This window comes from Mesocricetus auratus, unplaced genomic scaffold (assembly GCF_017639785.1).
Source record: "Mesocricetus auratus isolate SY011 unplaced genomic scaffold, BCM_Maur_2.0 Super-Scaffold_4256, whole genome shotgun sequence".
Lineage (NCBI taxonomy): Eukaryota > Metazoa > Chordata > Mammalia > Rodentia > Cricetidae > Mesocricetus > Mesocricetus auratus.
Window position 1 is genome coordinate 17,572,145 of NW_024429182.1, and position 26,020 is coordinate 17,598,164.

At 47.1% G+C, this 26,020-nt stretch overlaps 1 protein-coding gene across 2 annotated transcripts in view; it reads left to right on the plus strand.

Annotated features, from left to right (window-relative positions):
• LOC101838167 (dynamin binding protein) overlaps positions 1–26,020 on the plus strand; it is a 96,528-nt gene that overhangs the window by 32,958 nt on the left and 37,550 nt on the right. Inside the window, exon 4 of one of the 2 annotated variants that reach the window (XM_005063559.4) lies at positions 1,853–3,838. In XM_005063559.4, coding sequence (XP_005063616.2) covers positions 1,853–3,838 — 1,986 coding nt within the window. Of the gene's footprint in view, positions 1–1,852; positions 3,839–15,375; positions 16,952–26,020 lie in introns of those variants that run through there. The other variant, XM_013115958.3, reaches the window with a different exon arrangement.

Below are 26,020 nucleotides of genomic sequence, written 5' to 3' on the forward strand. Positions count from 1 at the left end.
CCCAAGCCCTTAGAAAGAAGGCTGAGGCGGGTCACGAGGTTGAAGCCAGCCTGGGAGACATCATGAGACCCTGCCTCAAAAGCATACAAAGGAAAAATCCCCTTGTGTGAGATTTCCCAGGATCTCATGCCATAGGCGAGATCATGATGGATGGTTGGAGAACAGACTGGATAAAACCCAAGCACAGGCTTGAGCGGGGTGAAAACAGAATGGCCCATTGGTGTCTCGGTAAAGAGACTCCTCAGAGTGTGCGCAGAGCAAACATGTGAACCCAGACAATAAGAATAGGGTTGTTCCCAGCACATGGGAGTCTGAGGCAGGAGAACGGGAACAAGCTTCAGGCCAGCCTGTGCTCTGCAGTGAGACCCTAGCTCAGAAAACAAAGCAGGGTTATCAGGAGAGAAATTCATGAGCAGCAGGTCATGTCTCGGGTGCCTGGAGTTTAGGCGAAAGGATGCAGTAAAATTGGCACATTTATAATCATTTGATGGGCTGGAAGAAATAATGTTTGAGGTGATATTTAAAAGGGAAGACAGTGGGGATTAAGCTAGGCTAGGATATTAGAAAGAGAATTAATAAATGGAGAATGTTTTGAAAGAAGAAATTAGAAGGAACAAGGAAGGTAGCAATGGGGTCAATTTTAGATGTAGGACACCATGAATTTGAGAGCTGAGGCTAAGAATAAAAATAATCATTATTAACAAATGGATACTGAGTGTTCACTATGCAAAAGGCAACATCTCAGACTCTTACCATACAAAGAGAAGTGTGCCCATCACGAAGTCACTTACATGCACTTGGGAAGGTAGGGCACACAATCTTTTTAAAAATCAGCAACCAAGTCCTGGGCACAGGTGGTTCACACCATTAATCTCAGCGCTTGGGAGACAGAGGCAGGTGGATCTCAGGGAGGTCGAGGCCAGCCTGGTCTACAGAGTGAGTTCTAGGACAGCCAGGACTACACAGAGAGAAACCCTGTCTCGAAAGAAAAGGAAAGAAAAGAAAAGAAAAGAAAAATCAGGAGTGAGGCTGAGAGAGGGCTGTGAAGTGAAGAGTGCTGAGCACCAGGATTCTGTTCCCAGCACCGACACAGTGACTCACAACCAGCTGTAATTCTAGTTCTGAGGGATCTGACTCCCTCTTCTGTCCTTCTCGGGTACTGCATCTACCTGGTTAACAGACATGTGCAGGCAAACTCCATACAATTAAAGTAATCGCGTCAAGAACATGACAGATCGCCTTTGACTAGGAACCATGCTCTGCTGTCCCCTCCTTCTTACTGTTTGCCACTGTTCTGTGTCCCTCAAGCAGCTCTGCCCCGGAGAGTGAACCCGTGCACTGACGGGGGGAAGGCTAAAAGTAGGATTAAAGTTAGTAATCCACAAAATGAATATCCATAATTACATAATCAGCCATTTGTTATAAAGTAATTGGTTATAGAACTATGGAGTGCATCTTTAAAACTGAGGCGAGTCTAACCACTAGCACAAAGGTAACTTTTGGGTTTATATTTTGTGACGATAACCTGAAGTACTGGTTATTTGCAACAACAAATTAGCAGGTCACCGGAGTCTTTTAAAGATCTTATTATAGGGCCAGCGAGATGCCTCAACAGGTGAAGGTGCTTGCTGCCAAACCCAACAACCTGAGCTCTGTCTTCGGGCCCCACGAGGTGGAAGGGGAGACTCTCCACAAATATACATAGAGCCCTGCACTCAGGGGGCTGCAGCACAAGAGCTGGTGACAGCCTGGGCCACGCAGTGCAGTCCTATCTCAACGACAGAAAGGCCCTGCTGGCTGCCGCGATGGCTGGGGTTCTGGTTGAGGTTCTGACTTTTGCTTCTTTCTTCAGGAGACCTGGTGGTTCTCGATGGCACTCCCACTTCAGGATGGCTGCAGGGCCGAAGCTGCTGGGGTGCCCGGGGCTGCTTCCCCTCTTCTTGTGTTCGTGAGCTCTGCCTCACCTCCCAGAGCCGCCGGTGGCACTCACAGAGCGCATTGCTTCAGATCCCAGAATACTCCATGGGGCAAGCAAGGGCTCTCATGGGGCTGTCTGCCCAGTTGGATGAGGAACTGGACTTCAGGGAAGGAGATTTGATCACCATTATCGGAGTTCCTGAGCCGGGCTGGTTTGAAGGAGAGTTAGATGGTCGGAGAGGCATTTTCCCAGAAGGTTTCGTAGAGCTTTTGGGGCCCCTGCGGACTGTGGATGAGTCGGTAAATTTCGGAAGTGGAGATAACTGCATCGCTAATGGTGAAGTAGACGTCTCTACAGAAGAGACAGAAAGTGGGGCGGACGAGGACGAGGACCCCATAGGGGCCTATGGGCTTGCCCTCTACAGATTCCAAGCCCTGGAGCCCAATGAGTTGGATTTTGACGTAGGGGATAAAATCCGAATTCTGGGAACCTTGGAGGACGGCTGGCTAGAAGGACGTTTGAAGGGCAGGACAGGCATCTTTCCCCATCGCTTTGTGAAGTTATGTCCCAGCACCAGGACGGAGGAAACGGTGCTTCTGCCCCAGGAAGACAGTCTCCCTGAGAACTCTGAAAGCTCTGTGGGTGGTTTGGAGAGCTCCGTGGTAGAGGAAGCAATACTCGGCCCACAGGAGTGTGAAGCAGGAAAACCCGACCGGGGTCTGCCTGGGCGAACCCCCGCTCCCCTAGACCACCACGTCCCTGAGTGTGTTCTGAGTGAGAACGCTGGTCAGGGTGAAGATGACTCAGGAAGCTCCCCAGGTGTGGGTCTAGTTAAAGACCCTTCCACAGCTGGCCCCCCAGAGACAGTCAATGGTCTTTCTTCCCAGCCTTGGGTAGCCTCTCACCCCCAAGTGCAGAAAGGCCAGTTTTCTTCAGCAGCAGGAGGGAGCCACCAAAGCTTAGACCTATTCTCGGACTTTGTCCCTCTAGAAGCCAGGACGAGAGACTACTCCAGCCTGCCTCCCAAAACAACATATGCCCAGTGCAGGTCCCCCCAGAAGCCAGCACCCCCACTTCACAGGGCCTCCTCTCTCACAGCCTCAAGGTTAGTCAAACCTAGCTACTTTCGTCCTCCAGCTGTGGCCAGCTGTGGTCCAAAGCACCAGACATCTGCAGAAAAGGCCTCCAGCCTCTATTCTGCACCAGAGAGATCAGAGAGGTGGCCTAGGCCACCAGACAAGGGGCCCGCCACAGAGGTAACCACAGCACCTCAGGGGGACAGTATCGACCTGGATTCCAAGTTGACCCAACAGCTGATAGAGTTTGAGAAGAGCCTGTCAGGGCCTGGCACAGAGCCAGATAAACTCTTACGCCGCTTTTCAATCATGGATTTTAACTCTGAGAAGGATATTGTCAGAGGCTCCCCAAAGTCAGTTCCCTCACAGGAGCTCCCCGAGAGGAGAAAGGCCCTGAGGCCACCACCACCCAGACCCTGTACCCCAACATCCATTTCTCCCCACTTGGTTGACCAGAGCCCCAAACCCGCACCCCCCTTGGCAGTGCGGCCCTCCCGCCCGGCTCCGCTGCCCCCTTCTACACAACAGAGGATGAGTGCAGCCTCTCCCAAGCTCACCTCCTGTGCCCACCCCAGTTGGGAGGCCCCGGAGAAGGAGTGCCCTGAGCTTGCAGAGCAGAGCCCAGCCCAGACGGCTCCGTCTCCTCAGTCTCCGTGCCCCACGGTGCTGGGGAGGATTCAGGACGTGGAACACGACTTGGACGTGTTCACCAGGGCTCAGGAAGAGCTGGCCTCGATGCTGGAGGAAAAGCAGGACGAATCGTTGCAGGCAGAGACGCTGGAGAATCTCAAGCTCTATGAGGGCAGCATTCAGAGTCTGACCCTGGAGCTCCAGCAGCTGAGAGGTAAGAGTCAGCAAACAAACAGTGTCACCCCGATTCCCACACTGAGAGGTAAGAGTCAGCAAAGTGTCACCCCGGTTCCCACACTGAGAGGTAAGAGCCAGCAAAGTGTCACCCTGGTTCCCACAGTGAGGGCCTGGCTATGTGAAAAACACCCTGGTCAACGCAGAGCCATCCTCACTCTGTCACCTAAGTAGATTGCCTTCGTGCTGTATCTATGACGTCACTTACCAGCCTCAGAAACGTGTGTTTTTGACACAGCACCGCCTCTGCTGCTGTGGCGTCCGTGCTGCATTGCAGATAGGAAGTCCCTAAACGAGACTTTCTAAACTGAAGTCTTCCAGGCCAAGTCCTCTGAGAAAACTAAAACTTCTATCTTTGTGTCGGCAGTGATGGCCCATATTTCTTACTTGTTAGCATTTGTTGTTACTGTGCGTTTAGAGTCTTCACTGGTGGGGGGAGGGAGACTGGAGAGATGGCTCAGAAGAGCACTGATTGCTGCTCTTCCAGAGGACCTGGGTTCAATTCCCAGCTCCCATATGGCAGCTCCAACTGTCTGTGACTTCAGTTCCAAGGAATCCAACACCCTCAAACAGAAGGCAAAACACCAATTCATATAAAATAAAAATGAATTATTAAAAAAATAGAGTCTTCATGGCCCTCATGCAGGGATTGTTCAGGCGACCACTTTATAGAGGGAGGAACTCGGACCGAGCTGTTAGGTGACTTACTGAGAGCTGAGTCTCAGCTGGTATTGTCACTACTATAGCTTTTTACTTCCTTCCTACCCATTAAAAAATTCATATTCCATGGCTAGTCTCTGAAGTTGTGTATGTATGCAGGCGTGTACAGGTATATGTGTAGTTGTGTACATGTGTATAGGTCAGAAGTCAGCCTTGGGTATTGTTGCTCAACTGCTGTCACCTTGTTTTTTGAGACAAGGTCTCTCATTGGCCTAGAGTAATTAATGGCTCTCAACCTTCCTAATGCTGTAACCCCTTAATACAGTTCCTCATGTTGTGGTGAACCCCAACCATAAAATTATTTTTGTTGCTACTTCTTAGCTGTAATTTTGCTACTGTTTTGAATTGTAATGTAAATATCTGATATGCAACCCCAAAGGGGTCAAGAACCACTGGCCTAGAGCTTGCCAAACAGGGTAGGCTGACTGGCCATTGAACCCCACCTGTCTCTACTTTCTTGGTGCTGAGATTATAAGCATGTGTCACCACTCCTGGCTTTATACATGGGTGCTGGGGATTGAATTGATGTCCTATCCCTGTGCAGAGGACTGTTTGAGCCATGTCCTCAGCTCTCTCTGGAGAGTTCTTACTCAGCAGACTCACAGGAGAAATAATCTACAAAGTAGAACTGGCTTGGTGTGTGTCTATAATCTGACCACTCGTGAGACTGAGGCAGGAGAACTGTTCCAGAACAGGGCGGTTACACAGAGAAATCCTGTCCTGAAAAACAAAAACAAACAAACAAAACTTTTCTTTTCATATGGTGACATCATTGATCCATAGTTGATGTGTGGTTCAAAGATGCTAAGACTTTAGTGGAACTATTTTTGAAGATGTATTTTTATTTCTATTTTTGTATACATGTGCATGTGAGAGAGAGAAAAAGAGAGAGGGAGAGAGGGAATGTATGCCGTGGGTATGGATGCTCTTAAGTACAGAGGAGGCTTCAGGTCCCCCGCAGCTGGAGTTATAGGCAGTTGTGAGCTTCTAGCTACAAAGTTGGCCTAATCACAGAATGTAAATAAGCTTACTGATAATGTGAATTGCTATAATGAACATATGTTCTCAGGAACTCACACTAACGGCAGCCTCTCTACGAAAAGCTGATAGAGTGGGTCCTGCCCACTTCCTATTTCCTAATCACTCGTCCAGGGTTGCAGGTGTCCGAAGTATCTCTCTCTTGGTGGAGGAGTATCCCACTCTGGTTTTACCTTCATGCTGGTGGACTCCTTCAAGCCCACATCTCTACATTGTTAGACTTTATTCTAGTTTGTTTCCTCTTTTTCTAGACGTCTCACCTGATTTTTCTTGGACTTTTTATTTCACTCATTTATTTATTGTATGTGTATTTCTGACCTCTTTTCTTCAGGAGGTCATTGACAAAGTTCAGGCTTAAGGTTGGGGGAGACTGGCAAAACCACACAATGTTGTTATGATCCTAGTTTTCCTTTGCTTTTTTTTTTTAGATTTTATTTTCATTTTTAACTATGTGTATGTGTCTAAGGCCCCCTGAAGCCAGAGATCCAGGCACTTGTGAACCCCATGAAGTGAGTGCTGGGAACCAAACTGGGCCTCTCCAAGAGCATAATGTACTCTAAATGCTAAATGCATCTCCTGCCTGATTTGCTCTCTGGTGACCTAAATTTTACGTTATTATCTCAGCGCTTTGAATAGTCTTAAGATTTTTTGATATATATTTCTTATAATTTTTTAGCTTTTTTTTTCCTGTGAAAAGGCCCAAATAACTTAGACTTCATTATAGGAAAATATAGGTTATGTAGCCAGTGTTTGTCTCTGATTGAGAATTGGGACTTTTAATTGACATCATCGTAAAGAGTTAAGGTAGAGTACCAGAAGGTATTTATAGATTGTCATGTGTCAGGGAAGGGCCATGTATAGGCTCAGATCAAGCCAGGGTCATCTAGAAAACGTCTTTATTTTAGCATTATGCCAAGAGCAGGTATGGTGTGATGAACACTCTGGAGGTGCTGTTTGCCCCATGGAGTTTCCAGTCGAATGGGTTGAGATCAAGTCAGGGACCATATCTAAAGCACTGTGCCTTTGAATGTATTGGCTTCCTAGGCAGCAAACACATACAGGTGGGTCCTCAGACCATGGGGTTTCTTAGAACTTGTTACATTTACAAGCCCTAGTCAGAGCTACTGAGTGCTACCGAGGGAGAGACTGTAGTATGTCATAGTCCTTTTCCGTCTCTAGGCGAAGCTCACATACCTGAATTTGGCACAGAATCTCGGTATGTACACATTCCTCATTCATCAAATGCTGGCATTCCGTAGGCGCCAAGCGTGGGCTCACACTGATCAGTAAGAAAGGCATACTCATGGTGTCAGTCACATGTGCATGCTGTAAACTCGCCTACTGACACGGGCCTCTAGTTAACCACACTGTCTGTCCCACAGCCGTTGAACATGCCTACAGAGTTACTCTCGGTGTGGGTCATCTCCAGAACCCCACGTTCGCCCTCACTATAGTGAGTCAGCTTCCCAAACCTGGCTTCTGGCTTGTGTTCTATGTAACATCAGGAAAGAGGTCAAAAAAAGACACTCAGTTTTATTTGAGATAGGGTCTCACTATATCATCTAGGCTGACTTTGAAGAGGTGTGTGTGTGTGTGTGTGTGTGTGTGTGTGTGTGTGTGTGTAAATGGAGGTGTCTCTCCAGCCTGCCAGTTCCCAAATACTCAGAGGCTTAATCTAATTATAATTGTTTGGCCAATGGCTCGTTACTGACTACTCTGATAACTAAATTAACCCATCTTTATTATTCTATATTTTACCTCGAGGCTTGTGGCTTGTTACCCCACATCTTGCTTCTCCGGTGTCTCCATGGCGTCTCTCCCACTCTGCCTTCTTTCTCTCTGTATCTCCGTTTGAATTTCCCGCCTTGGACTAAAGTCTTGTACAAAAGTCTGGCCATTTGCCAAATCAGCTCCTTTATTAACCAATGTTAACAGAACATATTCACAGCATACAGAGGGGTATCCCATATCAGGGGTGTGTGTGTGTGTGTGTGTGTGTGTGTGTGTGTGTGTGTGTGTGTGTGTGTGTGTGTGGTCGTCTCTGTGTATGCACATGTGGTGCCCAGGCACATACATGTCAACATTAAAGGAGGATGTCCGGGGTTCTACCACTTTCTGCTCTATTCCCAAGACAGGGTTTCTCACTGCCCCTGGAGCTCACTGCTGATTGGCTAGGCCAGCTGGCTAGCAAGCCCCATCAATCTTCCTGCCTCAGTCTCCCTGCCACCCAATTCCCAATCAGACATACACACAAACGTGCTGCACTGTATTACAGGCCCATGTGACTATTCCAAGTCCATTTGTTTATTTAACGTGGTATTGAAGACTCAGACTGAGGTCCTTCTGTTTGTGCAGCAAGCCCTCCTACCCAGTGAGCCAGCTCCCTAGCCCCTGGCCTTGAACTTGTGACGCTCCTGCATTAGCCTCCCTGGGTGCTAGGATAACAAGCACGTGTGCTGCCATACCCAGTAATTTTTAATAATGACTTATACATGAGATCACAGTATGCTTTTAAAGAAAGTAATATCTTCAATAAAACATTGGGTGGAATCGAAGATTCACTGTAGAAAACCAACAGATTAACCAGTGGGAGATTGCTGATAAGGGACAATAATATATTACACTAAAGTGATCTATAATATTCTAGACAGATAATCAAAATATTAAATACAGTTTGTCTCTCCCTAAATTTTTTTTTCGCATTCTGAAAATTCCTTGAAATGTCTCTGGTGTAAGAATTCTTTCTCCAGTTAGTAGAATAAGCCCTGTAATCCCAGCACTTGGGAGGTAGAGGCAGGCAGAGCTCTGAGTTTGAGGCCCACCTAGTCTACAAAGTGAGTTCCAGGCTAGCCAGGCCCAGCCTCCAAAAAAAGAAGAAGAAGAAAAGTGCCTTTTTTTTTTAAGATAAGGAAAGTTTGTGTGTATCTGAGTTTAGTTCAGTGGAACAAAGTGTGCCTAGGCTATAACAGTCCTTCGTTTGATGCTAGTATCACCCCCCACACAATAATAGTCTTTTTCTACCTTGTCAGCACACAGAGACAAAGCACGTCTCCTTAACCCATGTAACACTGGATTCAGAAACCTTGAATAGTCTGTTAACTCCAAACAGTAACTAGTTTTTTTCCTTTCAGGGCTGATGTTTCATGTTTCAGAATTGTTTACTTAGTTACGATTGATCTGTGAGTCATGGTTCCTTGCAGTTTGTAGGGTGACTTTGCAAACGTTTATTGCTTCATGCTCAGGGCCAGGCACAGGGTGGGAAATTGCAATAGATGCAGGTACTTTAGAGTTTCTGGAGGCTTTGCAGCGCACAGCAAAGAAGCTTGAGCTAGCATGAGACCCAAGTCGTGCTGTCACTCACTATCTCCTTTAGCATTTACTAAACGTCACCGCCCTAAAAGACAGGAAAGCTTTCATTCAACCACTGAGTTCCTATCAATTCAAGGTGATGTCTGAAGTGACAGCAGTGCCCTTCTGCCGTTATTGTCACTTATTGTTTAAGCAAGTAAATATATAGCTTTTCAGAAGGAAGGGAGCCTGGGAAGAAAAGAAATCAGAAAGCATATTCTAGAAAGTGATAGTTGTATGCATATTGGCTTAAGCACAGGCAGGGTTGGTAATTCGTCATCCAGAGAAAAGGAAGCCACCATATTTTGAACAGGAGACAATGTGGTTTGACTTAACTTAGAGTCAGAGACACTAGACACAGGCCCAGTTATGAGGTCACTGCTGTGATCCAGAAGAGATCAAGCTGGGCCGGGTAGCCTCTGTGGGGTGAGGAGAGCTCAGCCCTTGGATGTTTTGAATCTGAGCCCCAGGGACAAGCTGGCGGCTGGGCATGAGAGGCAGAAGAATGAGAGGAGGCTGGATGGCTCCTGCATCTGAGCGGCCACGAGGCCTGAATCGAGATGGCAAAGGCTTCAGGCTGAGCTAGATGGTGAGGGAGGGGTGTTGCCCTGCTGCTCTTTCTGTTGCTGTGACAAACACCATTATTTTAGCTACAGGTCACAGTCTACATCAGGGGAAGCCCAGGCAGAAGCTGAAGCAGAGAGCATGGAGGGCCCCTGCTTACTGGCTGACTTCCCTGGGCTGTCTCACCTACTGTTTTCACACGTCTCAAGCTCACCTGCCCGGCTTGGCACTGCTCACCAAGGCTGGGGCCTCCTGTATCAACTAACAGTTAAGAAAAAGCCCCCCCAGACACGCCCACAGGCCAGTCCAATGGAGACTGCTCCTCAGTTGAGTTCCCTCTTCCCACAGGCATTTACGCCGGTGTCAAGTTGACAGAAACTATGAGAGGAAGAGACAGAGGTCAGGGGCTCAGTTTTGGCTGGATTTATGACACTGAGGTTAAAGTACTGATTAGGTGATGTGAGGTAACACCCAGAATTCCAGGCTCCAGTTAACCCTGAATACATGACAGGGGCCTTGCTGGGTCTCGGGGAATAGACCTGTAATCCCAGCGACACGGGAGACTGAGGTAGGAGGATGGCAAGTCCAGAGTCTGTTGAGGGTTACAACAGCACAGGGATGCGACTTAAAGCCCGTTAGTGTGTGTGTATGTGGGGGGGAGGTGTCTATGAATGAAGATGAATACACAGAAAGTGATAGGTAAAAAGAAGAGAGATCTAGGCTGGGAGGTGGTGGTGCACACCTTTAATCCCAGCACTCGGCGGGGGCAGAGGCAGGCAGATTGCTGTGAGTTTGAGACCAGCTTGGTCTACAAGAGCTAGTTACAGGACGGCCTCCAAAGCCACAGAGAAACCAAAAAACAAAATAAAAAACAAAAAACAAAAACGAAGAAGAGAGATCTAATAAGAACTGAGTCTTCCCATTGGAAAATTAGCCATCTGGTTACGTAGAAACTAAGAGTGAATGATAGTAATGATCATGACTGTGCTCTTACCACTTTTAGAACAGTGTGCAAGGTACTTGTGTACACTTGCCAAGTCTTCTAAACAGCTGCCCATGACTGACAGATGAAAAAACCAAGATTTGCCCAGAGTCTTCCAGTGAGTAAGTTGTAGGTTGGAGTTCAAATCTGGGTCCGTGGCCTTACATAGCCTTTATACACGCTTTATTGTGGCCACGGTAATAACAATGTGTTCGGACATGAAGAGGGACCACATAATTTCTGAGATTTGCTGGGGAAAAGCAATAATTGAAAATTTACATGTTCTTAACACTCAACTGGGCGGGTCACAACCGCCTGTAACTCCAGTTCCAGGGGCTCTGATGTCTCTTCTGGCCTTCACTGACACCTGCACGCATGTGTTACACACACACACACACACACACACACACACACACACACACACACACACACACACACGAAATGAACAAATATATCCAGCCTTGTGTCCCAGTGCTCCCAGACTCTCTGTGTCTGTCCTCCCTGTTTCCAGTCAGCTGTGCCTTCACCAGACTGACACTCTTCCTCTCCTGGGAACTTCCGTCTGGGAACTTCCGTCTGATCCTAAGTACCTTTCTGCCCCCTTCATTTCCAGATCCGTCTCCAGACAGCCAGGGACTAAAGTTAACCATAAGTGGGATCTACTTTTCAAGTTTCCTTCCCAGCTCAGCCTAGAGGCAGCTGTGCTGAGCAAGAGAGGAGCCACATTCCTGACCATGTCCATCTTGTGCGTGTGTGCTGTTTGTGTGGGTGTGTGTCTGTGCATACAGGAGCACGTGTACAGAACAGAGGACAAAGGTCAACCTTAGGCGTGTGCCTTGTCTTTTGACACAGCATTTTGGGAACTTTCTGACCAGGCTAGGATCAGGCACCCAGCTTTTGATATGTGTTCTGGGGGTCCTAACGCTGGCTTGACAAACACTTCTGGCACCCCTTACGTCCATCTTTCTTGAATTTTACTTTGTGCTCACTAGCTGGGGTTAGAGAGGAATAGGACCCAGAATTTAGCATCAGAAACCCCCGGTGCGATGCACCAAAGGTGTGAGCCAGCGCAGGATGGGGGTGGGGAAGATGGAGAGTTTCAACAGGGAAAGTGACCCGGTCAGAGCTGCTGGGAAGCCAGGCAAGGTAGGTAGCTCACACCTTTACTGAGTTCTGGGCTAGCCTAGTCTGTGTAGAGTTCCAGGTCGTCCAGGGATGAATATTGATACCCTATCTCATAAAAAAGGATGGGGGAGCGGAAGAGCACGTGAAGGGTGCCCATCTAATCTAGGCCTGTGGATCAGCAGCAGCAGCAGTTCCAGCTGAGAAAGCTGGGATGCTGTTCTCCCCTGCATTCTCTCTCTCTCTCTCTCTCTCTCTCTCTCTCTCTCTCTCTCTCTCTCTCTCTCTCTCTCTCTCTCTCTGTAGCCCATCAGTCTGGAAGTTTCTGGGTTGCAGTAGGGCAGGAAAAACCCGGGTTCTCTACATCCTTCTGTAAACTGTATCTTTGAGGGTTTAAACAAACAAACAGAAAAAAAGTGGAATTGCTGGGCTGGGTGACACAGATGGGAAGCAGGGGCATCACACACCCCTACTTTCCCCCCGCTGTTACAGGGTGAGTTCAAGTCCAGCCCACGTAAGTCAGCAAGACCCTGTCTCAGAAATAAAAGTGACCAGCAGGACTGGGGTGTAGACCTCTCGGTGGTGGAGCGGGAAGCGGGAAGCTCTGATTCAAACCCAGCACAATCCACAAGCAGCAGTTCACCACTAACCCTCAATAGGCTCTCTTAGCTCCACACAGTCTTCCTCTGATCATTTGTAAGTAATGCCCTCGTACCTGTAATTAATTCTCTTTTCATCTCTTCTCTGGGCCGACTTACCAGGTGTGCTTCTCTTATCTCGCTTGCTCTATCAAAGGTAGGCAGTTGCTAAAGAACGTTGTTTTCCAAAACAGTTTCCCTCCCTCTAGTCCCTATTCCCCTTGTGTGTATGTGTGTGTGTGTGTGTGTGTGTGTGTGTGTGTGTGTCTGCTTGTAGAGATCAGAGGACAAGGACAACTTGCAGAAATTGTTTTCTATTTCTGCCTGTGGGTTAGTGGGATCAAAGCCAGGCTGTCAGGCTTGGTGGCAAGCATCTTTACCAGATAAACCAGCTCACCAGCCCCCTCCCCCCATTTCCTGAATATTTAAAAGTATCTTTGTATGTGCGCCCTGGCATGTGGGTAGAGGACAGAGGACAACTTTCGGAGTCAGCTCTTTCCTTCAACCATGTGGGGGTTGAGCTCAGGTGACATTGGTGGCCAATGCCTTTACCTGCTGAGCTAGCTCACTGCCCCTCCCATTTTTTAAACCTACTTGGTCTCAAAATGATTATGTCCCCCTCACCCCCACCACTTGCTGGGATTATTATAGGTTTGGCTAAGATGATTAAACTTTTTGTTGTTGTTTTGGTTTGAGACTGAGTCCCATCTCACTGTAGTCCCGGCTGGCCTGGAATTTGTTGTGTAGACCAGGCTGTCACCAACTCCCCGGTGCTGGCATTAAAGGCATTTGCCTTCCTGAACACAGAAAGTTAATCTTCGTTTTCAGTTGGATTAGAAATAAGCAAGATCATCAAATTTTAGACTTAAAAACAGAGAGACCATTAGCTTCCTCATTCCACACATAAGAAAATAACAGCCAGAGCTAAAGAGATGTCTTAGCGTTGAGAACATATATTGCCCTGGCAGAGGATCCAGGTTCTGTATTTAACACCCACATGGAGGCTCGAAACCATGGGTACTGGCGCTCATGTATACAGACTCCCACACAGGCACATACAAACATGCAGAATTTTAGAAATAAAGTAAATCTCTAAGAAAAAAGAAAGAAAATAGCCAGGCATGGTGACGCACACCTTTAGTCCCAGGACTCAGGAGGCAGAGGGAGGGGGACCTCTGTGAGTTTCCGATGAGCCTGGCCTACATAGTGAGTGAGACCCTGCCTCAAAGAGAAAGAAAATAAATGAATAACAGCTTCTGGTCTGTCGAGTTCCCCATAGATTTTGCTATTGTTTGGCATCAGTCTGTCCTCCCAAATATCGTTGCCTCTTTGTTTGGTGAGCTGAGCGCAGTTTTACAGATTACGAACTTGTCAGCACCATCACTCCTGTGCTCCCCAGGGGATCTGGATGTTGGTGGACTAGGGGGTGACGCTCCAGTGGGAGGGGGTCAATAAATTAAGAATGGAGCTAAGGGGATGGTAGTATAGGTGTGGGTGCATGTCCACCTCTGTAGACATTTATTTCTGAGGTACACCATGTAGTGTGGTAACGTGGGAGAATGTCCGTGTTCACATGTGACTGGGTTCAATACAGTCCACTGTGTCTGGTGCTGTGAAGTCAAGCCGATCTGGGTTCATGTAGCAGTGTATGTGATCCTAGATGTTACTCTAACACTCAAAGTCCCTTGGAGCTCATTCTGGCTTTGAACTTGATATTTAGTCAGGATGACCTTGAATTCCCAATCTTCCTGCCAAGTGCTGGAATTAAATACATTCCTCACCACAATCAACTGGATTACTTCTTTATATGTGGTAAAAACAAGAATTGCTTTCTTGCTTTGAAGGATAATGAAGATTTTTTTTCTTTTTTGTTTTTTGAGACAGGGTTTCTCTGTGGCTTTGGAGGCTGTCCTGGAACTCGCTCTTGTAGACCAGGCTGGCCTCGAACTCACAGAGATCCACTTGCCTCTGCCTCCTAAGTACTGGGATTAAAGGCATGCACTTGGCAGGAAGATTGGGAATTCAAGGTCATCCTGACTAAATATCAAGTTGAAAGCCAGAATGAGCTCCAATTGACTCCTGAAGAGAATGTACAGTTTATATGTAGTAGGATAAACACAGACTTATAGATAGGGCATACCACTCCGGTCTCTTAGAATTCTTTACACTCCTCCAAAACTGTGAGTCAGATAAAAGTAAAGGTGATTATTCCTGCCCATCTAACCCTGAGCCAGCAGCTGGAAGGAAGAGCGATCCAGTTGAGGCCGGTGTGACTGAGACCCTGTGAACCTCTCCCAACACCTGCCTTTGTTGCCAGCCATTGTGTCTGTTTGTAGCGCTTGGCACGTGCCTTTTACTTCACAGTGTTTGACTTTTGCGGTGAGACACCTTTGTTTATCCCCTCTTCCTCGATGTTCATGGGTAGGATCGATCAGTTGTCTGTCTGTCTGTCTGTTCTGTCTATCTATCTATCTGAAGCTTGCTGAATTCCCACAGGTACTTTCACACCAGCCTTTATGATTTCTAGCTGTATTCTCTAGTTCTTTTCTTTTTTGGTTTTTCAAGACAGGGTTTCTCTGTGGCTTTTGGAGGTTGTCCTTGTAGACCAGGCTGGCCTTGAACTCACAGAGATCCGCCTGCCTCTGCCTCCCAAATTCTGGGATTAAAGGCGTGTGCCACCAACGCCGGCTTGTTTGTTTTTCTTTTTCTTTTTTCTCTAGTTCTTAAATATAGTGTATAAACTGGATGGAAATAATTTTAGAAAATGGATGGTTTTGATGTTTTCTGAGAAGAGTATCTAAGAAAAGAGGGCACGACTGTCCTGCAGACAAGACGTTTTACACCACGATTGCCACGACAGAGAGCAATGGGAATGAATACCCAGTTACCTTCAGTAGGACGGCTGCTGTGCAGGCAGCCAGAGCTTGAGTGGCGGGGTGGGGGCGTTGGGGGCGTTGAGTGTGTACTGCCTGCTCACTGACATCTCACAGCAAAACACTCAGGGTGGGGGGAGCTGTGCTTCTCAGAGACAGCTTCGGAGGGCCCTGCTTAGAAAACCTGGCGTTCAGTGGGGTCTAGAGGGCCAGTTTGTGGCTGCTGCCTGTGCAAGCGCTTGTTTTCATCCTCATGGCTTCCTGAAAGCGAGTCTGCAGACTGACGTGAGACCCTGGCCAGGGCTTTGGAAGGGCGCTCTCTCTCTCTCTTTCACTTTGCCTTTTCTTCCTCTAAGACCTCAGTGTACAAAGCAGTCAAGCCAGTCTGACCAGCTCAGGGAAACACCAACCAACAAGGCTGCCAACACCAATCACATGGATTCTAGTTACTAATTATCTCTTGGCCTCTGAGGAGAAGATAGAGTAGCTCACTGATTGGATCCTGAAGTTGAAATGACTCCACATCGTCCTGCACTCCAGCCACAGCAACAGGAAGACTCCGGTGCTCCGGGAGACATTTTAAGGAGGGCAGATACAGCCCTAGGCTAGACCACACCTGTCCGAATTTCAGCCCAACCTAGGCCCATGGAACAGAGAAGCGAAACCTGTGGTCATATTGAACATGAGTGAAACCCATGAGCTTGGGAAGGAAAGAGGAGCGGAGCACAAAGGGGCTTGGGGCTCCAGCTGGGAGTATGAAGACTGCAGGAGCCTCCGGAAAAGGAACCTTGCTGAGCCGGGTGGGCTCCATGCAGAAAATGACTTGGACACTGCGTCCCGGGCCAAGCGACGAAATCGACCCTACAGAAAGAGAGATTGTGGGTACTGGGACTTTGAGCAGAGTGACTCTGGGGAAACCAATGGAAGAGGAAGGGATGGTCTCTTCCCAGAGGGCTACGCTGGTTCCAGGACTGGAGAAGAGGCAGACTGTGTACATCTCAGGCCTGGGACAGAGGAACATTTGCTTCTGGGAAGCCTGCCATGGATCCTGGAAGCTGGAGGATGTGGGACGGTGAATGGCTGTGTAGATTGTAAGGATCTGATCTGTAATCCTGACGACCTGCAAAAAGCCAAACACAGGAATGGCTACAGGGATGTGAGTGACTTGGAGACTTTGCATCAGCCTCGCAACTGGTACCTGGGCCTGGGGAATTTTAATTATAGTCTTGAGGATTGTAAAGGAATTAGTGTAGATCATAAAGATCACAGGGCTTCCCGTCATGTTCCTGGGTCTTATACCAACAGTGAGTCTATGGAACCTCCAGATTTGAATGGGGTCAACGAAGCTGAAGAATCTGTTAGAGACTATGAAGAAGACAGGAAGGTTTGCCTGAGTAATACAATCTACCCCACAGCAAACACCTATCCCGCGGATCTAGCTAATTCTGATACAGAAAATAAAAGCTATGATACTTTCTCTCCAAACTCTCAGTCTCATGATTACAGACAAGTTGATTCTCCACACCGAGGGGAGGATTTGCAGTGTGATGGCATTGACAGACTGGGAATGAGGGCACCTGGTGGCAGAGGAGCCATCTCTGAAGGTCTGCGGCAGCATCCTGGGGGAGAGCAAGGAGGACATCACTTCGGGATTCCTGGGGACCCTGCTTTAGAAAGCACCTGGCACTTAGGGGCGGTGAGAACCTTAACTGGTCCAGAGACATGGAGAAGGAATAGCTGCTTCCGCCGCACAGCTCCTGGTACCCTGAGACGCTCGGAGTTTGTGCAGAGACGGAAGAAACCCCAAGGTAGGGATCCAGCCAGCCTTCTGGCGGGTTAAACATACACCTTGACAATAGGTGACATCAGTGGTGACATCCTCAGGAGATATGCAGTGTTCAGAACCTCTAAGTTCTTACCAAGTGTGTTTGCATAAGACACTTGTTTTGGAGGCATGACCTTTGGGGGGTATTTTGCAGAGCAAAGGTACAAGTAGTGTCACAGGTGACTTGCTTGGCCCTCTGACAAGCAGCTCTCTCATGGGAGCTGCCTTTCAGGCTGTCCCCAGTTGCAAACCTCTTTCCATCCTTCCACTTATGTTTTCGTTCTTGTGGGGACAGCACAGTTGTTATTGTGACTTACTTCACTCAGTCCCCAAACTTCTTTAGCAAAGCTTTAGTGGGAAAGAAGAGTTGACTTCCATTTCAGGCTGTTCTTTTCTTTTCCACCCGGCGTGCATAATGAGCTCCGGAGCTCCTCTGGAATCCAGAGCTGGTCTCAGTTCGTTGCTGTGCTTTGCCCCTGTGAGGTTAGGTGTAAATGGTTTCATCCCTGCAGCTTCCCTCAGTGAAGCAGTTGGAATGTCAGGAGTCTGATCATACAGACTCTTTCTTGCTTTGTGTTCTTAGGCTAAAATCCCTGTGTTGTTCTGGCCAGTTGTGGGGGATGGGTGTCCAGGTTACAGCTAGAGGATTGTAACTGGAGAGAGTGAACAGTCTGGAAGACCCCTCACACCCTCCTCCAGGAGGAAGCCGCCTCACTTGGGCCTTCCCCAGAGGCTGCCTGCTTAGGTTTGTACTGGAGCCATCAAAGACCAAAGAGATAAACTCCTGCTGCAGCTCTAAAAGTGCCAATGTTTTATCCCATTGTTTTATCCTCCAGCACAGGCTTGATGTAACAAAAAATGTTCCAAGCCACTGATTGGACAAAGCTGGCTCCATGAGTCTGCACTCACAGAGATAAAAATGAGATCAAACCCGGCTTCAACAGGGAGGCTGAGGAATTTAGCAGCTAGTCTTTCTTCTTGTGGATTCGTCTCTCTCTGAAACGATTGGGATTAGGTGACATCTAAATTCCCTTACAGCTCAGAGAAGTCTGATTGGGATTCCTGGTGTGGTTTGGATCTGGCTCCTCTTCCCTCCCCCACATCTCTGCCTGGGTGGACTTTGCTTCCTACCTGCAGTTCCTTATTGTTGGAAGCCTCCTAACTGTCATCAAGGGCGTTTATTCATCAAGGGTGTGTTGTAATGTGCCCTGTGATCTCTCTGAAACCAACTCAGTTCGACCTTATTTGCATTTTCACAGCTCTCTATTTGTATGGGGCCCATGAGGATTTTTCTTGGAGCTGTGGGCATTCATTCTTATACTCCTGATACCCCCTTGACCAGTCGTAAAATCTCATCCTCACTGGAAACCTCTAAACTTCCTATTGTGCTGGTAGCTGTCTCTAAGTACCAGCCATGACCTTTACTGTATGTTACCCAGCAACAGCACACACTGTGGAAGGAGGCAGGTGTTAGAGTGGGTGTGCCTTGGGTTCAAATCTCAGCTGCAGTATCTACTGTGTCATTTTAAGCAAATTACTTAACCTCTCTGAACTTTAGATTCCCTGTTGGCTAAGTCAAAATATTACCCATGGGCCTGGCTCAATGGTTAGGAACTCTTGCTGCTCTTGTAGAGGATCTAGGTTAGTTCCCAACACTCACATGGTGGCTCACAGCCTTCTATAACTTCATTTCCAGTCTCTGACACACACTTCTGGCCTTTGCTGATGCCAGACACATGCATGGTACATACATACATGCAAGCAACACACACACACACACTTAAAATAAAAATAATGGTTTTTAAAAGATACTACTCATGGGTTTGGAATAAATATAATAAGTGCTCATACACTACCATTTGTGTGTGTGTGTGTGTGTGTGTGTGTGTGTGTGTGTGTTATCCACTGGATTCCCTTTCCCTTTCTTTCCCTGAGGCACAGACTTATAGCTACTGCTTCTGTTGGACATTGTAAACACTCAAGCTTTAATAGAGAAACATTGCATCTTTTCCCCCTCCCCTGTTCCATCCATCCATCATCCATCCATCCATCCATCATCCATCCATCCATCCATCATCCATCCATCCATCCATCCATCCATCCATCATCCATCCATCCATCCGAGCCTTTCCCCAGCTTCCCCCACCCTGCCTCCTCAATGGCCTCTCACCAGATCATTTTTCAAGTTCGCCCTGTCTGTCTTGGGGTGGCTTGGACAAGTCTGTTAATAGCTTTGGACTTGGCCCTAGGGTGTGGTCCATGGACCTAAGAGGCCTTCACTCTAGAGTGTCTGGTTTCTGTGAAAACAGGAAATGCTGAGTGAACCTCCTCAGTGGGGCTCTAACTGAGTGTTTTCCCAGCCCCCCTCAGTTGCTGACTGTCTCAGGGCTCGTCAGCTCCACTTGGTGTTTTCCCATGGCTTCCTTGGAGTCTCATCACCGACAAGCATAGTCTGTGCAAGGATTTGAGGGGGATTTCTCCACAGATGTCTTCTGCTGGCTCCCCTGCAGGACTTCCTCCCTTATATCCAGCCCTTTCCTGGACTGGGACTTGAACTCTGCCTTCTCAGTTCAGGCTGGCTACTTGCTGACTCTCTTCTGCTACTTTACTCCCTAACTTGTCAAAAGGCTAGAAATTGCCTCAGGGAGAAAATTGCATTTTCTTGTTTTGAGTCATGTCCTCTTTAGTTTCTGCTGCTTTTGATTGTTTCGTAATGCCTGCATATAATTATGTGTTAATACCTGTCTGCAGTTGTTAATTAGTTATCATCAGGGAGGTCAGCACAATATGAGGAGCTGGTTATCATTAAGGCTCTACACCTGCTAGGAATATAAGTGGCTATGACAGGAAAGGACCCGCGTCTCCAATCCCGTGTTGCTTGTGTTGAATGAAAGTGATATTAGGATCTGGAGAATTCTTTCGAGTGAGAAATAAGGCCCAGGGTTCCAGGTTGGGAAGGCCACACCACAGAATTTATATTAATTCTAGAAGGAACATTTCATTCCTACAAACCATTAGGGTTTTTTTGTTTTGCTTGTTTGTTTTTTGAGACAGGGTTTCTCTGCGTAGCAGCTCCAGCTGTCCTGGAACTCACTTTGTAGACCAGGCTGACTTCAAACTCACAGAGATCCTCCTGCCTCTGCCTCCCAAGTGCTGGGATTAAAGGTGTGCACCCCCATTGCCTGACTCAAATCTAACATTTTTGATAAATCATAATTGGGTCTTTTTAAAGAGTTAATTTATCTTATAACTTTATGAGCATGAGAGTTTGTCTGCATGTATGTGTGTGAGTCACTGCATGTCTGGTGCCCATGAGGGCCAGAAGAGGGGGTCAGATGTCCTGGGACTGGAGTGACAGAGGGTCAGAAGCGACGTACTGAGCTGGGAAACAAACCGGGCTTCTTTGCCAGAACAAGAGCTCTCAACCACTGAGCCAACTTTCCGGCCCTGTTTTGGTTGTTTGTTTATTATTGTTGTTCTGAGAGTCTCTCCAGACTCTCAAGGTAGGTTGGCCCCATAACTCATTGTACAGTCTAGATTCACATTACACTCAGAGCACGTTTTCTGCCTCAGCCTCTCTCCCCTAAACCTGAAGTGCGATAGGGTTACAGGTGTGAACTACTACATCTGGTTAAAATACAAGTTAATGGTAGATTTTAAAAGTACATCAGCCAGGCAGTGATGGTGCATGACTTTAATCCCAGCAGAGGCGTGTGAATCTCTGAGTTCAAGGCCAGCCTGGTCTACAGAGTGAGTTCCAGGACGGCAAGGGCTACACAGAGAAATCCTGTCTTGAAGAACACAAACAAACAAACAAAACAAAGCAAAAATCTAATATAGTGAGAAAGCATGTTTTATACGTGTGTGAATATACACACACATATATATACATGCACATTTTATAAATTTACATTAACACATGCTAAGTAAAATGTGGACCACATTTTTAAAAAACACGTAAATTCAAACTACTCAATTTTCAAGTGAGGTGAGCTCACAGAAAAACTGACAAACGTCCGAGGCAATCAGAGCAGACAGAGATGGTGGATTCATTCTGGACAAACAAACGTAGAAGAGAGAGAAGCACTAAGAAGTCAGAGGGGGTGCAAACAGAGGGGCAGAGCCCATGTCACACACAGAGAAGCAGGAAGGGTGTGTGGGGGTGGAGAGATGCACCTTTGGCAGTAGGTAGGGCACAGAAAGGCTGTGGTGTGGCATTTGTTATGGGGATCGTGAGATGCTTTCACCGTTACTGGGGTAAAATACACCGAGAAAACCACTGCAGGAAGGAAAGGTTATTCTAGGTCATAATTCAAGGCACCGAGCTGTCCGCACAGGGAAATCAAGGCAGCAGGAGCATTAGAAGTAGAAAGTCAGTTGCATTGTGTCCTTAGTCGGAAGGGGAGGGTGATGCACGCAGGCTCTGCTCAGCTCACGTTTGGCGTTTTATGTCCTGTAGAATTTCCAGCCCAGGGAACGGTCCTACCCACAATTAAGATGGGTCTTCCCACATCAATGGATGTAATTAAGATGTCCATGCCCAGAGGTCTGTCTCCCAGCAAAGAATATTCTGTCAAGTTCATGATTAACACCAATAAACATCACAGCCAACTCAACACTCAAATATAACACTCTTTTTTAAAGGTTAATAATCTTTATAATGTTTTAAATTTACTGTTGGGGTGGCATGTGGAGGTCATAGAACAACTTTGTGGGGTTGGTTCCTTCCAGCCACCTCTTTGTGGAGTCTGGGATCAAACTCGGGCTTCAGGCTTGTGTCACAAATGCTTTACCCACTGAGCCGCTGAGTCAGCCTACACACACACATTCCTCTTTAGCCATAACTTTCCACCACTTGCTTCCATAGTCTCAAGAGCAGGTTATAATGTAAAATGTGTTCATCGCCTCTGTTTCCTGATTGTGGCTGTGATGTGATGTGACCAGAGGCTGTGATGTGACCAGAGGCTGTGATGTGACTAGTGACTTTAAACTCCCTTTCCTGGATATCCCTACCATGGGATAGACATTTATGAGACCAAGTGGAAAGAACAGAAAGCAGGTCACCTAGTAGAAACTGAAGGAATTTCACCAAGTAGTATAGAAAACAGCCAGAAGCCAGGCAAAGCCCTGAGGGTCAAGCAAAGAGAATGTTATGAGTTCCAGGCCAGTACAGGCCACATAACAGGATTTTTCATGAAAAATTTGTCTAACTGGGCAAAGTACCACAGGCCTGTAATCCCAGCACTTGGGAGGTAATAGCAAGAGGATAAGGAGTTCAAAGCCAGTCTCAGCAACTTAGTAAATTCATGGCCAGCCTAGGTTACATGAGACTTGTTCAAACAAAATAGCAAACAAAAACAACAAAATGAAAGAAAACATTTTATTGGCTGACACAAAAATTATCTTTAAAAAAGATTTTGTGTGTGTATGTATATTTGGTTTTTGGAGATGGGGTTTCTCTGTGTAACAGCCCTGGCTATCATGGAACTCACTCTGTAGACCAGGCTGGCCTCCAACTCCCAGAGATCCGCCTGCCTCTGCCACCCTGGTGCTGGGATTTAAGGCGTGCGCCCCCACTACTCAGCTTGTTTATATTTTTTTATTGTATGCATTAGTGTGTGGGCTTGTGCTCATGACCACAGTACCAGCAGAGGTCAAGAGTGTGTCTGATCCCTTGGAGCTAGAGTTTCAAGGTGCCCTGAGTTACCAGAAGTGCATGCTGGACACTGAACTGGAGTTCTGAGGATGAGCAGTGTGCGCCCTGTCTCTTATTGGAGCCATCTTTCCACCCTCCTCCAAATCTCCTTATTAAGCAGTGATAATACATTTCAAATGGATTGTCTACCTTTGCTGTCTTATTTCACTCCTACCTAAAGACTAAACAGTGACAGCAGCAGCTCAGTCTGAAGGGTTTATGTTTATTTGGTGCATGGTGCCCCCTGCATTCTTCGGGGGAATAAACTGCAGATTTAAGGATCGGGCGCTGGATTCTGGACAGGAACCTGGATGAGGAGCCTAGAGAACAAAGAGGGAGGGGGAGGTGGCTGCTAGCCTGTAGGAAGAATCTGTCCCAGCAGGAATTCCCCACACACACCACACCAAAGGCCAAGGCAGACATCCCTGAGCAAAGGTCGCGGGAAGTTTGTCCCGATGCCGTTGGATTTAGGATCCTGAGATGGAATGGATTAGCACTGAAGTTCAGCAGCCTAAACAGTTTCCCATGAACCCTGCAGAAGTGGGCCAGCCTGAGAGTTTCACAGAAAGGAGAAAGTGCGTCCAGACAGAAGTGAAGAGGCTGCCTTAGGGAAAGGTGGGGGCTGGGCAGGCAGGCTGGGCCAGTGGCATGGGAAAACGGAAAACCAGGCTTTGTGATTCCTCCTGGCAGGCCTGGGGGAGGATGAGCAGACTGGAGACTGCTTCTGGGGGTTTGCTGCACAGACTAACAATGTCTACACAGTTAAGGAAGCCACTGCGATGGCTGCCCTGGCTTTGCACTGCGGATCTCTTCACTCTTACCAGGTGCCATTTCAGCAGTGTTTCATTGCCTGTTTCCTCATCAGTTTCAAGCGATTGTTAGGTCAGGAAAGAGATCTCAGGGTGTTAATCGAATAGACTTGCAAAGTCACTGGAAGATGAATACTCTCTGTTACAGCAAATACCCATTCCCCCCCTCACAGTTTTCTTGTGTTTGATATGGACAGTACACACATATCAAAAGCCACAATTTCCACACTTCCCAAATATGTGTACCTTTCCTGGGAGCGGGTGGGATGGCTCAGTGGTTAAGAGCACAAGGGACCCGAGTTTGGTTCCCAGCACCCACACTGTGTGGTTCACAGCCATCTGCAACCCCTGAGGTTCTGGTCTCTGTATGCTTGCTCACATGCACATTGTGAACCTGCAGACCAACAGAAACACACACATGCAGATAAATAAGAATCTTCTACAACCAAAGACTTTCCTTCTTAAACAAAACGACAGTTCTTTCATAAGCTGCTTCGTGTGCTGATTGTTTTCAACAACACACATTAAATATAATTGCATATCAGTACATAGGTATCTATACATGTAAATCCCCACACCTCTCCTTTTGAAATAAAGTCTCATGTGTCCCAGGCCTGCTTCAGATCCACTGTGTAGCCGAAGATGACGTGAACGTCTGATGCTCCATCCTCTGCCTACTGAGAGTTGGAATTCGTAGCTCTGTACCACTGTGTTGGGGATGTTTGATCATCTGCGTAAAGCTGTGTCTCTGTCCTTCCACACCTGCCTAAGGCACCTTCTAGTTGGTTAAATGGCCAGTAGCTAGGCAGGAGAGGATAGGCAGGGATTCTGGGCAGAGATAGCAACTCTGGGAGGAGACTGAGGCCCGGGGGAATTCGGCAGTCAGACCCAGAGGGATGTTCAGTACTGAGGACAGGTAATGAGTCACATGACAGAACATAGATTGATATAAATGGGTTAATTTCAGTTGTAAGGGCTGCTTGAGAACGAGCCTAAGCTAAAGCCAAGCTTTCACAATTAAAAAGAAGGCTCCATGTCATTATTTGGGAGCTGGCAGTCCAAAGAAAGTCCGACTATATCGCCATGCCTGTTTTTATGGAGTTATGGTGATCAAACTCAAGGCCACATCCCATCCCTACATAATCTTTTTAAAAAATCTTATTTATATTTTATGTGTAGGAGTGTTGCACACCAAAAGAGGGTGTCAGATCCTATTTTAGGTGGTTGTGAGCCACCATGTGGTTGCTGGGAATTGAACTCAGGACCTCTGGAAGAGCAGCCAGTGTTCTTAACCTGAGTCATCTCTCCAGCCCCCTACATAAATCTTAATGGCTATAATAGTTTCTGTTATATGGACATGGCATCATTTATTTACATGGCCTGCTTTGAAGGAACATTTGGTTGTTTCTGTTTAGATGATTTCTAAGCTTTATTTTTTCTTTAGTAAAACAAAAATGTATGTCTCTGCATCACATGCATGCAGTGCCCACAGAGGCCAGAAGAGGGCGTCAGAGCCCCTCTGGAACTGGGTTTACAGAAGGTTGTCAGGCACCCTGTGAGCGCTGGGAACAGAATCTGGGTCCTGTGCAAGAGCAACAAGGGGTTTTAACTGCTTAAATCTGGGCTCGTACATGTATGTGCACTTGTCCAATTGTTTACACAACAAATTCCTACAAGTGAACCTTTGAATTACAAGATCTTTTGGGGGTATTGTTTAGTTCAGAGGCAGAGTTTGAGGTCCTGGATTCAATTCCTCATACTTCTATAAACACACAAATAAAATACCTTATTAAAGTAAGAAATGTAGAAAATTTATAAGTTTTATCTACTGTCCATGTCTTTGTTGGTCTTTCGGTTTTTAAAATGAAAGGCTTCTCCTGCGTCATTTCGGCCCTAATCTCTGGAATGTCACTGAGTATTCACTGTGTGTGATAAGAGCCAGATTTTATCTGATGGCTTTATAATTTGCTTTGTACTTAGTGGGTTTAGTAGACGGTCATTTGAATACAGCCTTTGTACCAGATGATCACTATGCAGTTATGATGGCTGACCTGGGGCTGCAAAGACCGTGTAGAACTGTACTTTAAAACTGTCCTCCTTCACCATCCCAGATGGCTACCAAAATCCAAAAGTGGCATCTAGGTCCCAATTGGCAGGGAAAGCACCACCCAAGTCTCTACTCAACCATCGTTAGTAAAACAAAGGTGACAGCAAGGTTGTTAAGAGCCCCTGAAGCAATGTTTGCCGCATAGCCAAAGTGCCTTATAAATATTTGTTTAAATAAATTAAGAAACTCAAAGGTGCACCTTCTGATGGTGGAGGGAAGCAAGGAACGCTCACCCTGCGCCTCTGGAGGCAGATGCTTTTCAGTTGTGGGAAGGCAGAGTCCAGGATGTCTTACAGTTTCACTTCTACAGAGTATCTTGGGATGTCACATCTTTTTCTTAAAAATTCATGATGCTCTTTTGTCACAGCAAAAACTGGGAGCAGACTGTAACTCGGAGGTGTAGTGTGTAGCTAGTGTGCAAAGCCCTGGGTTCCATTCCCA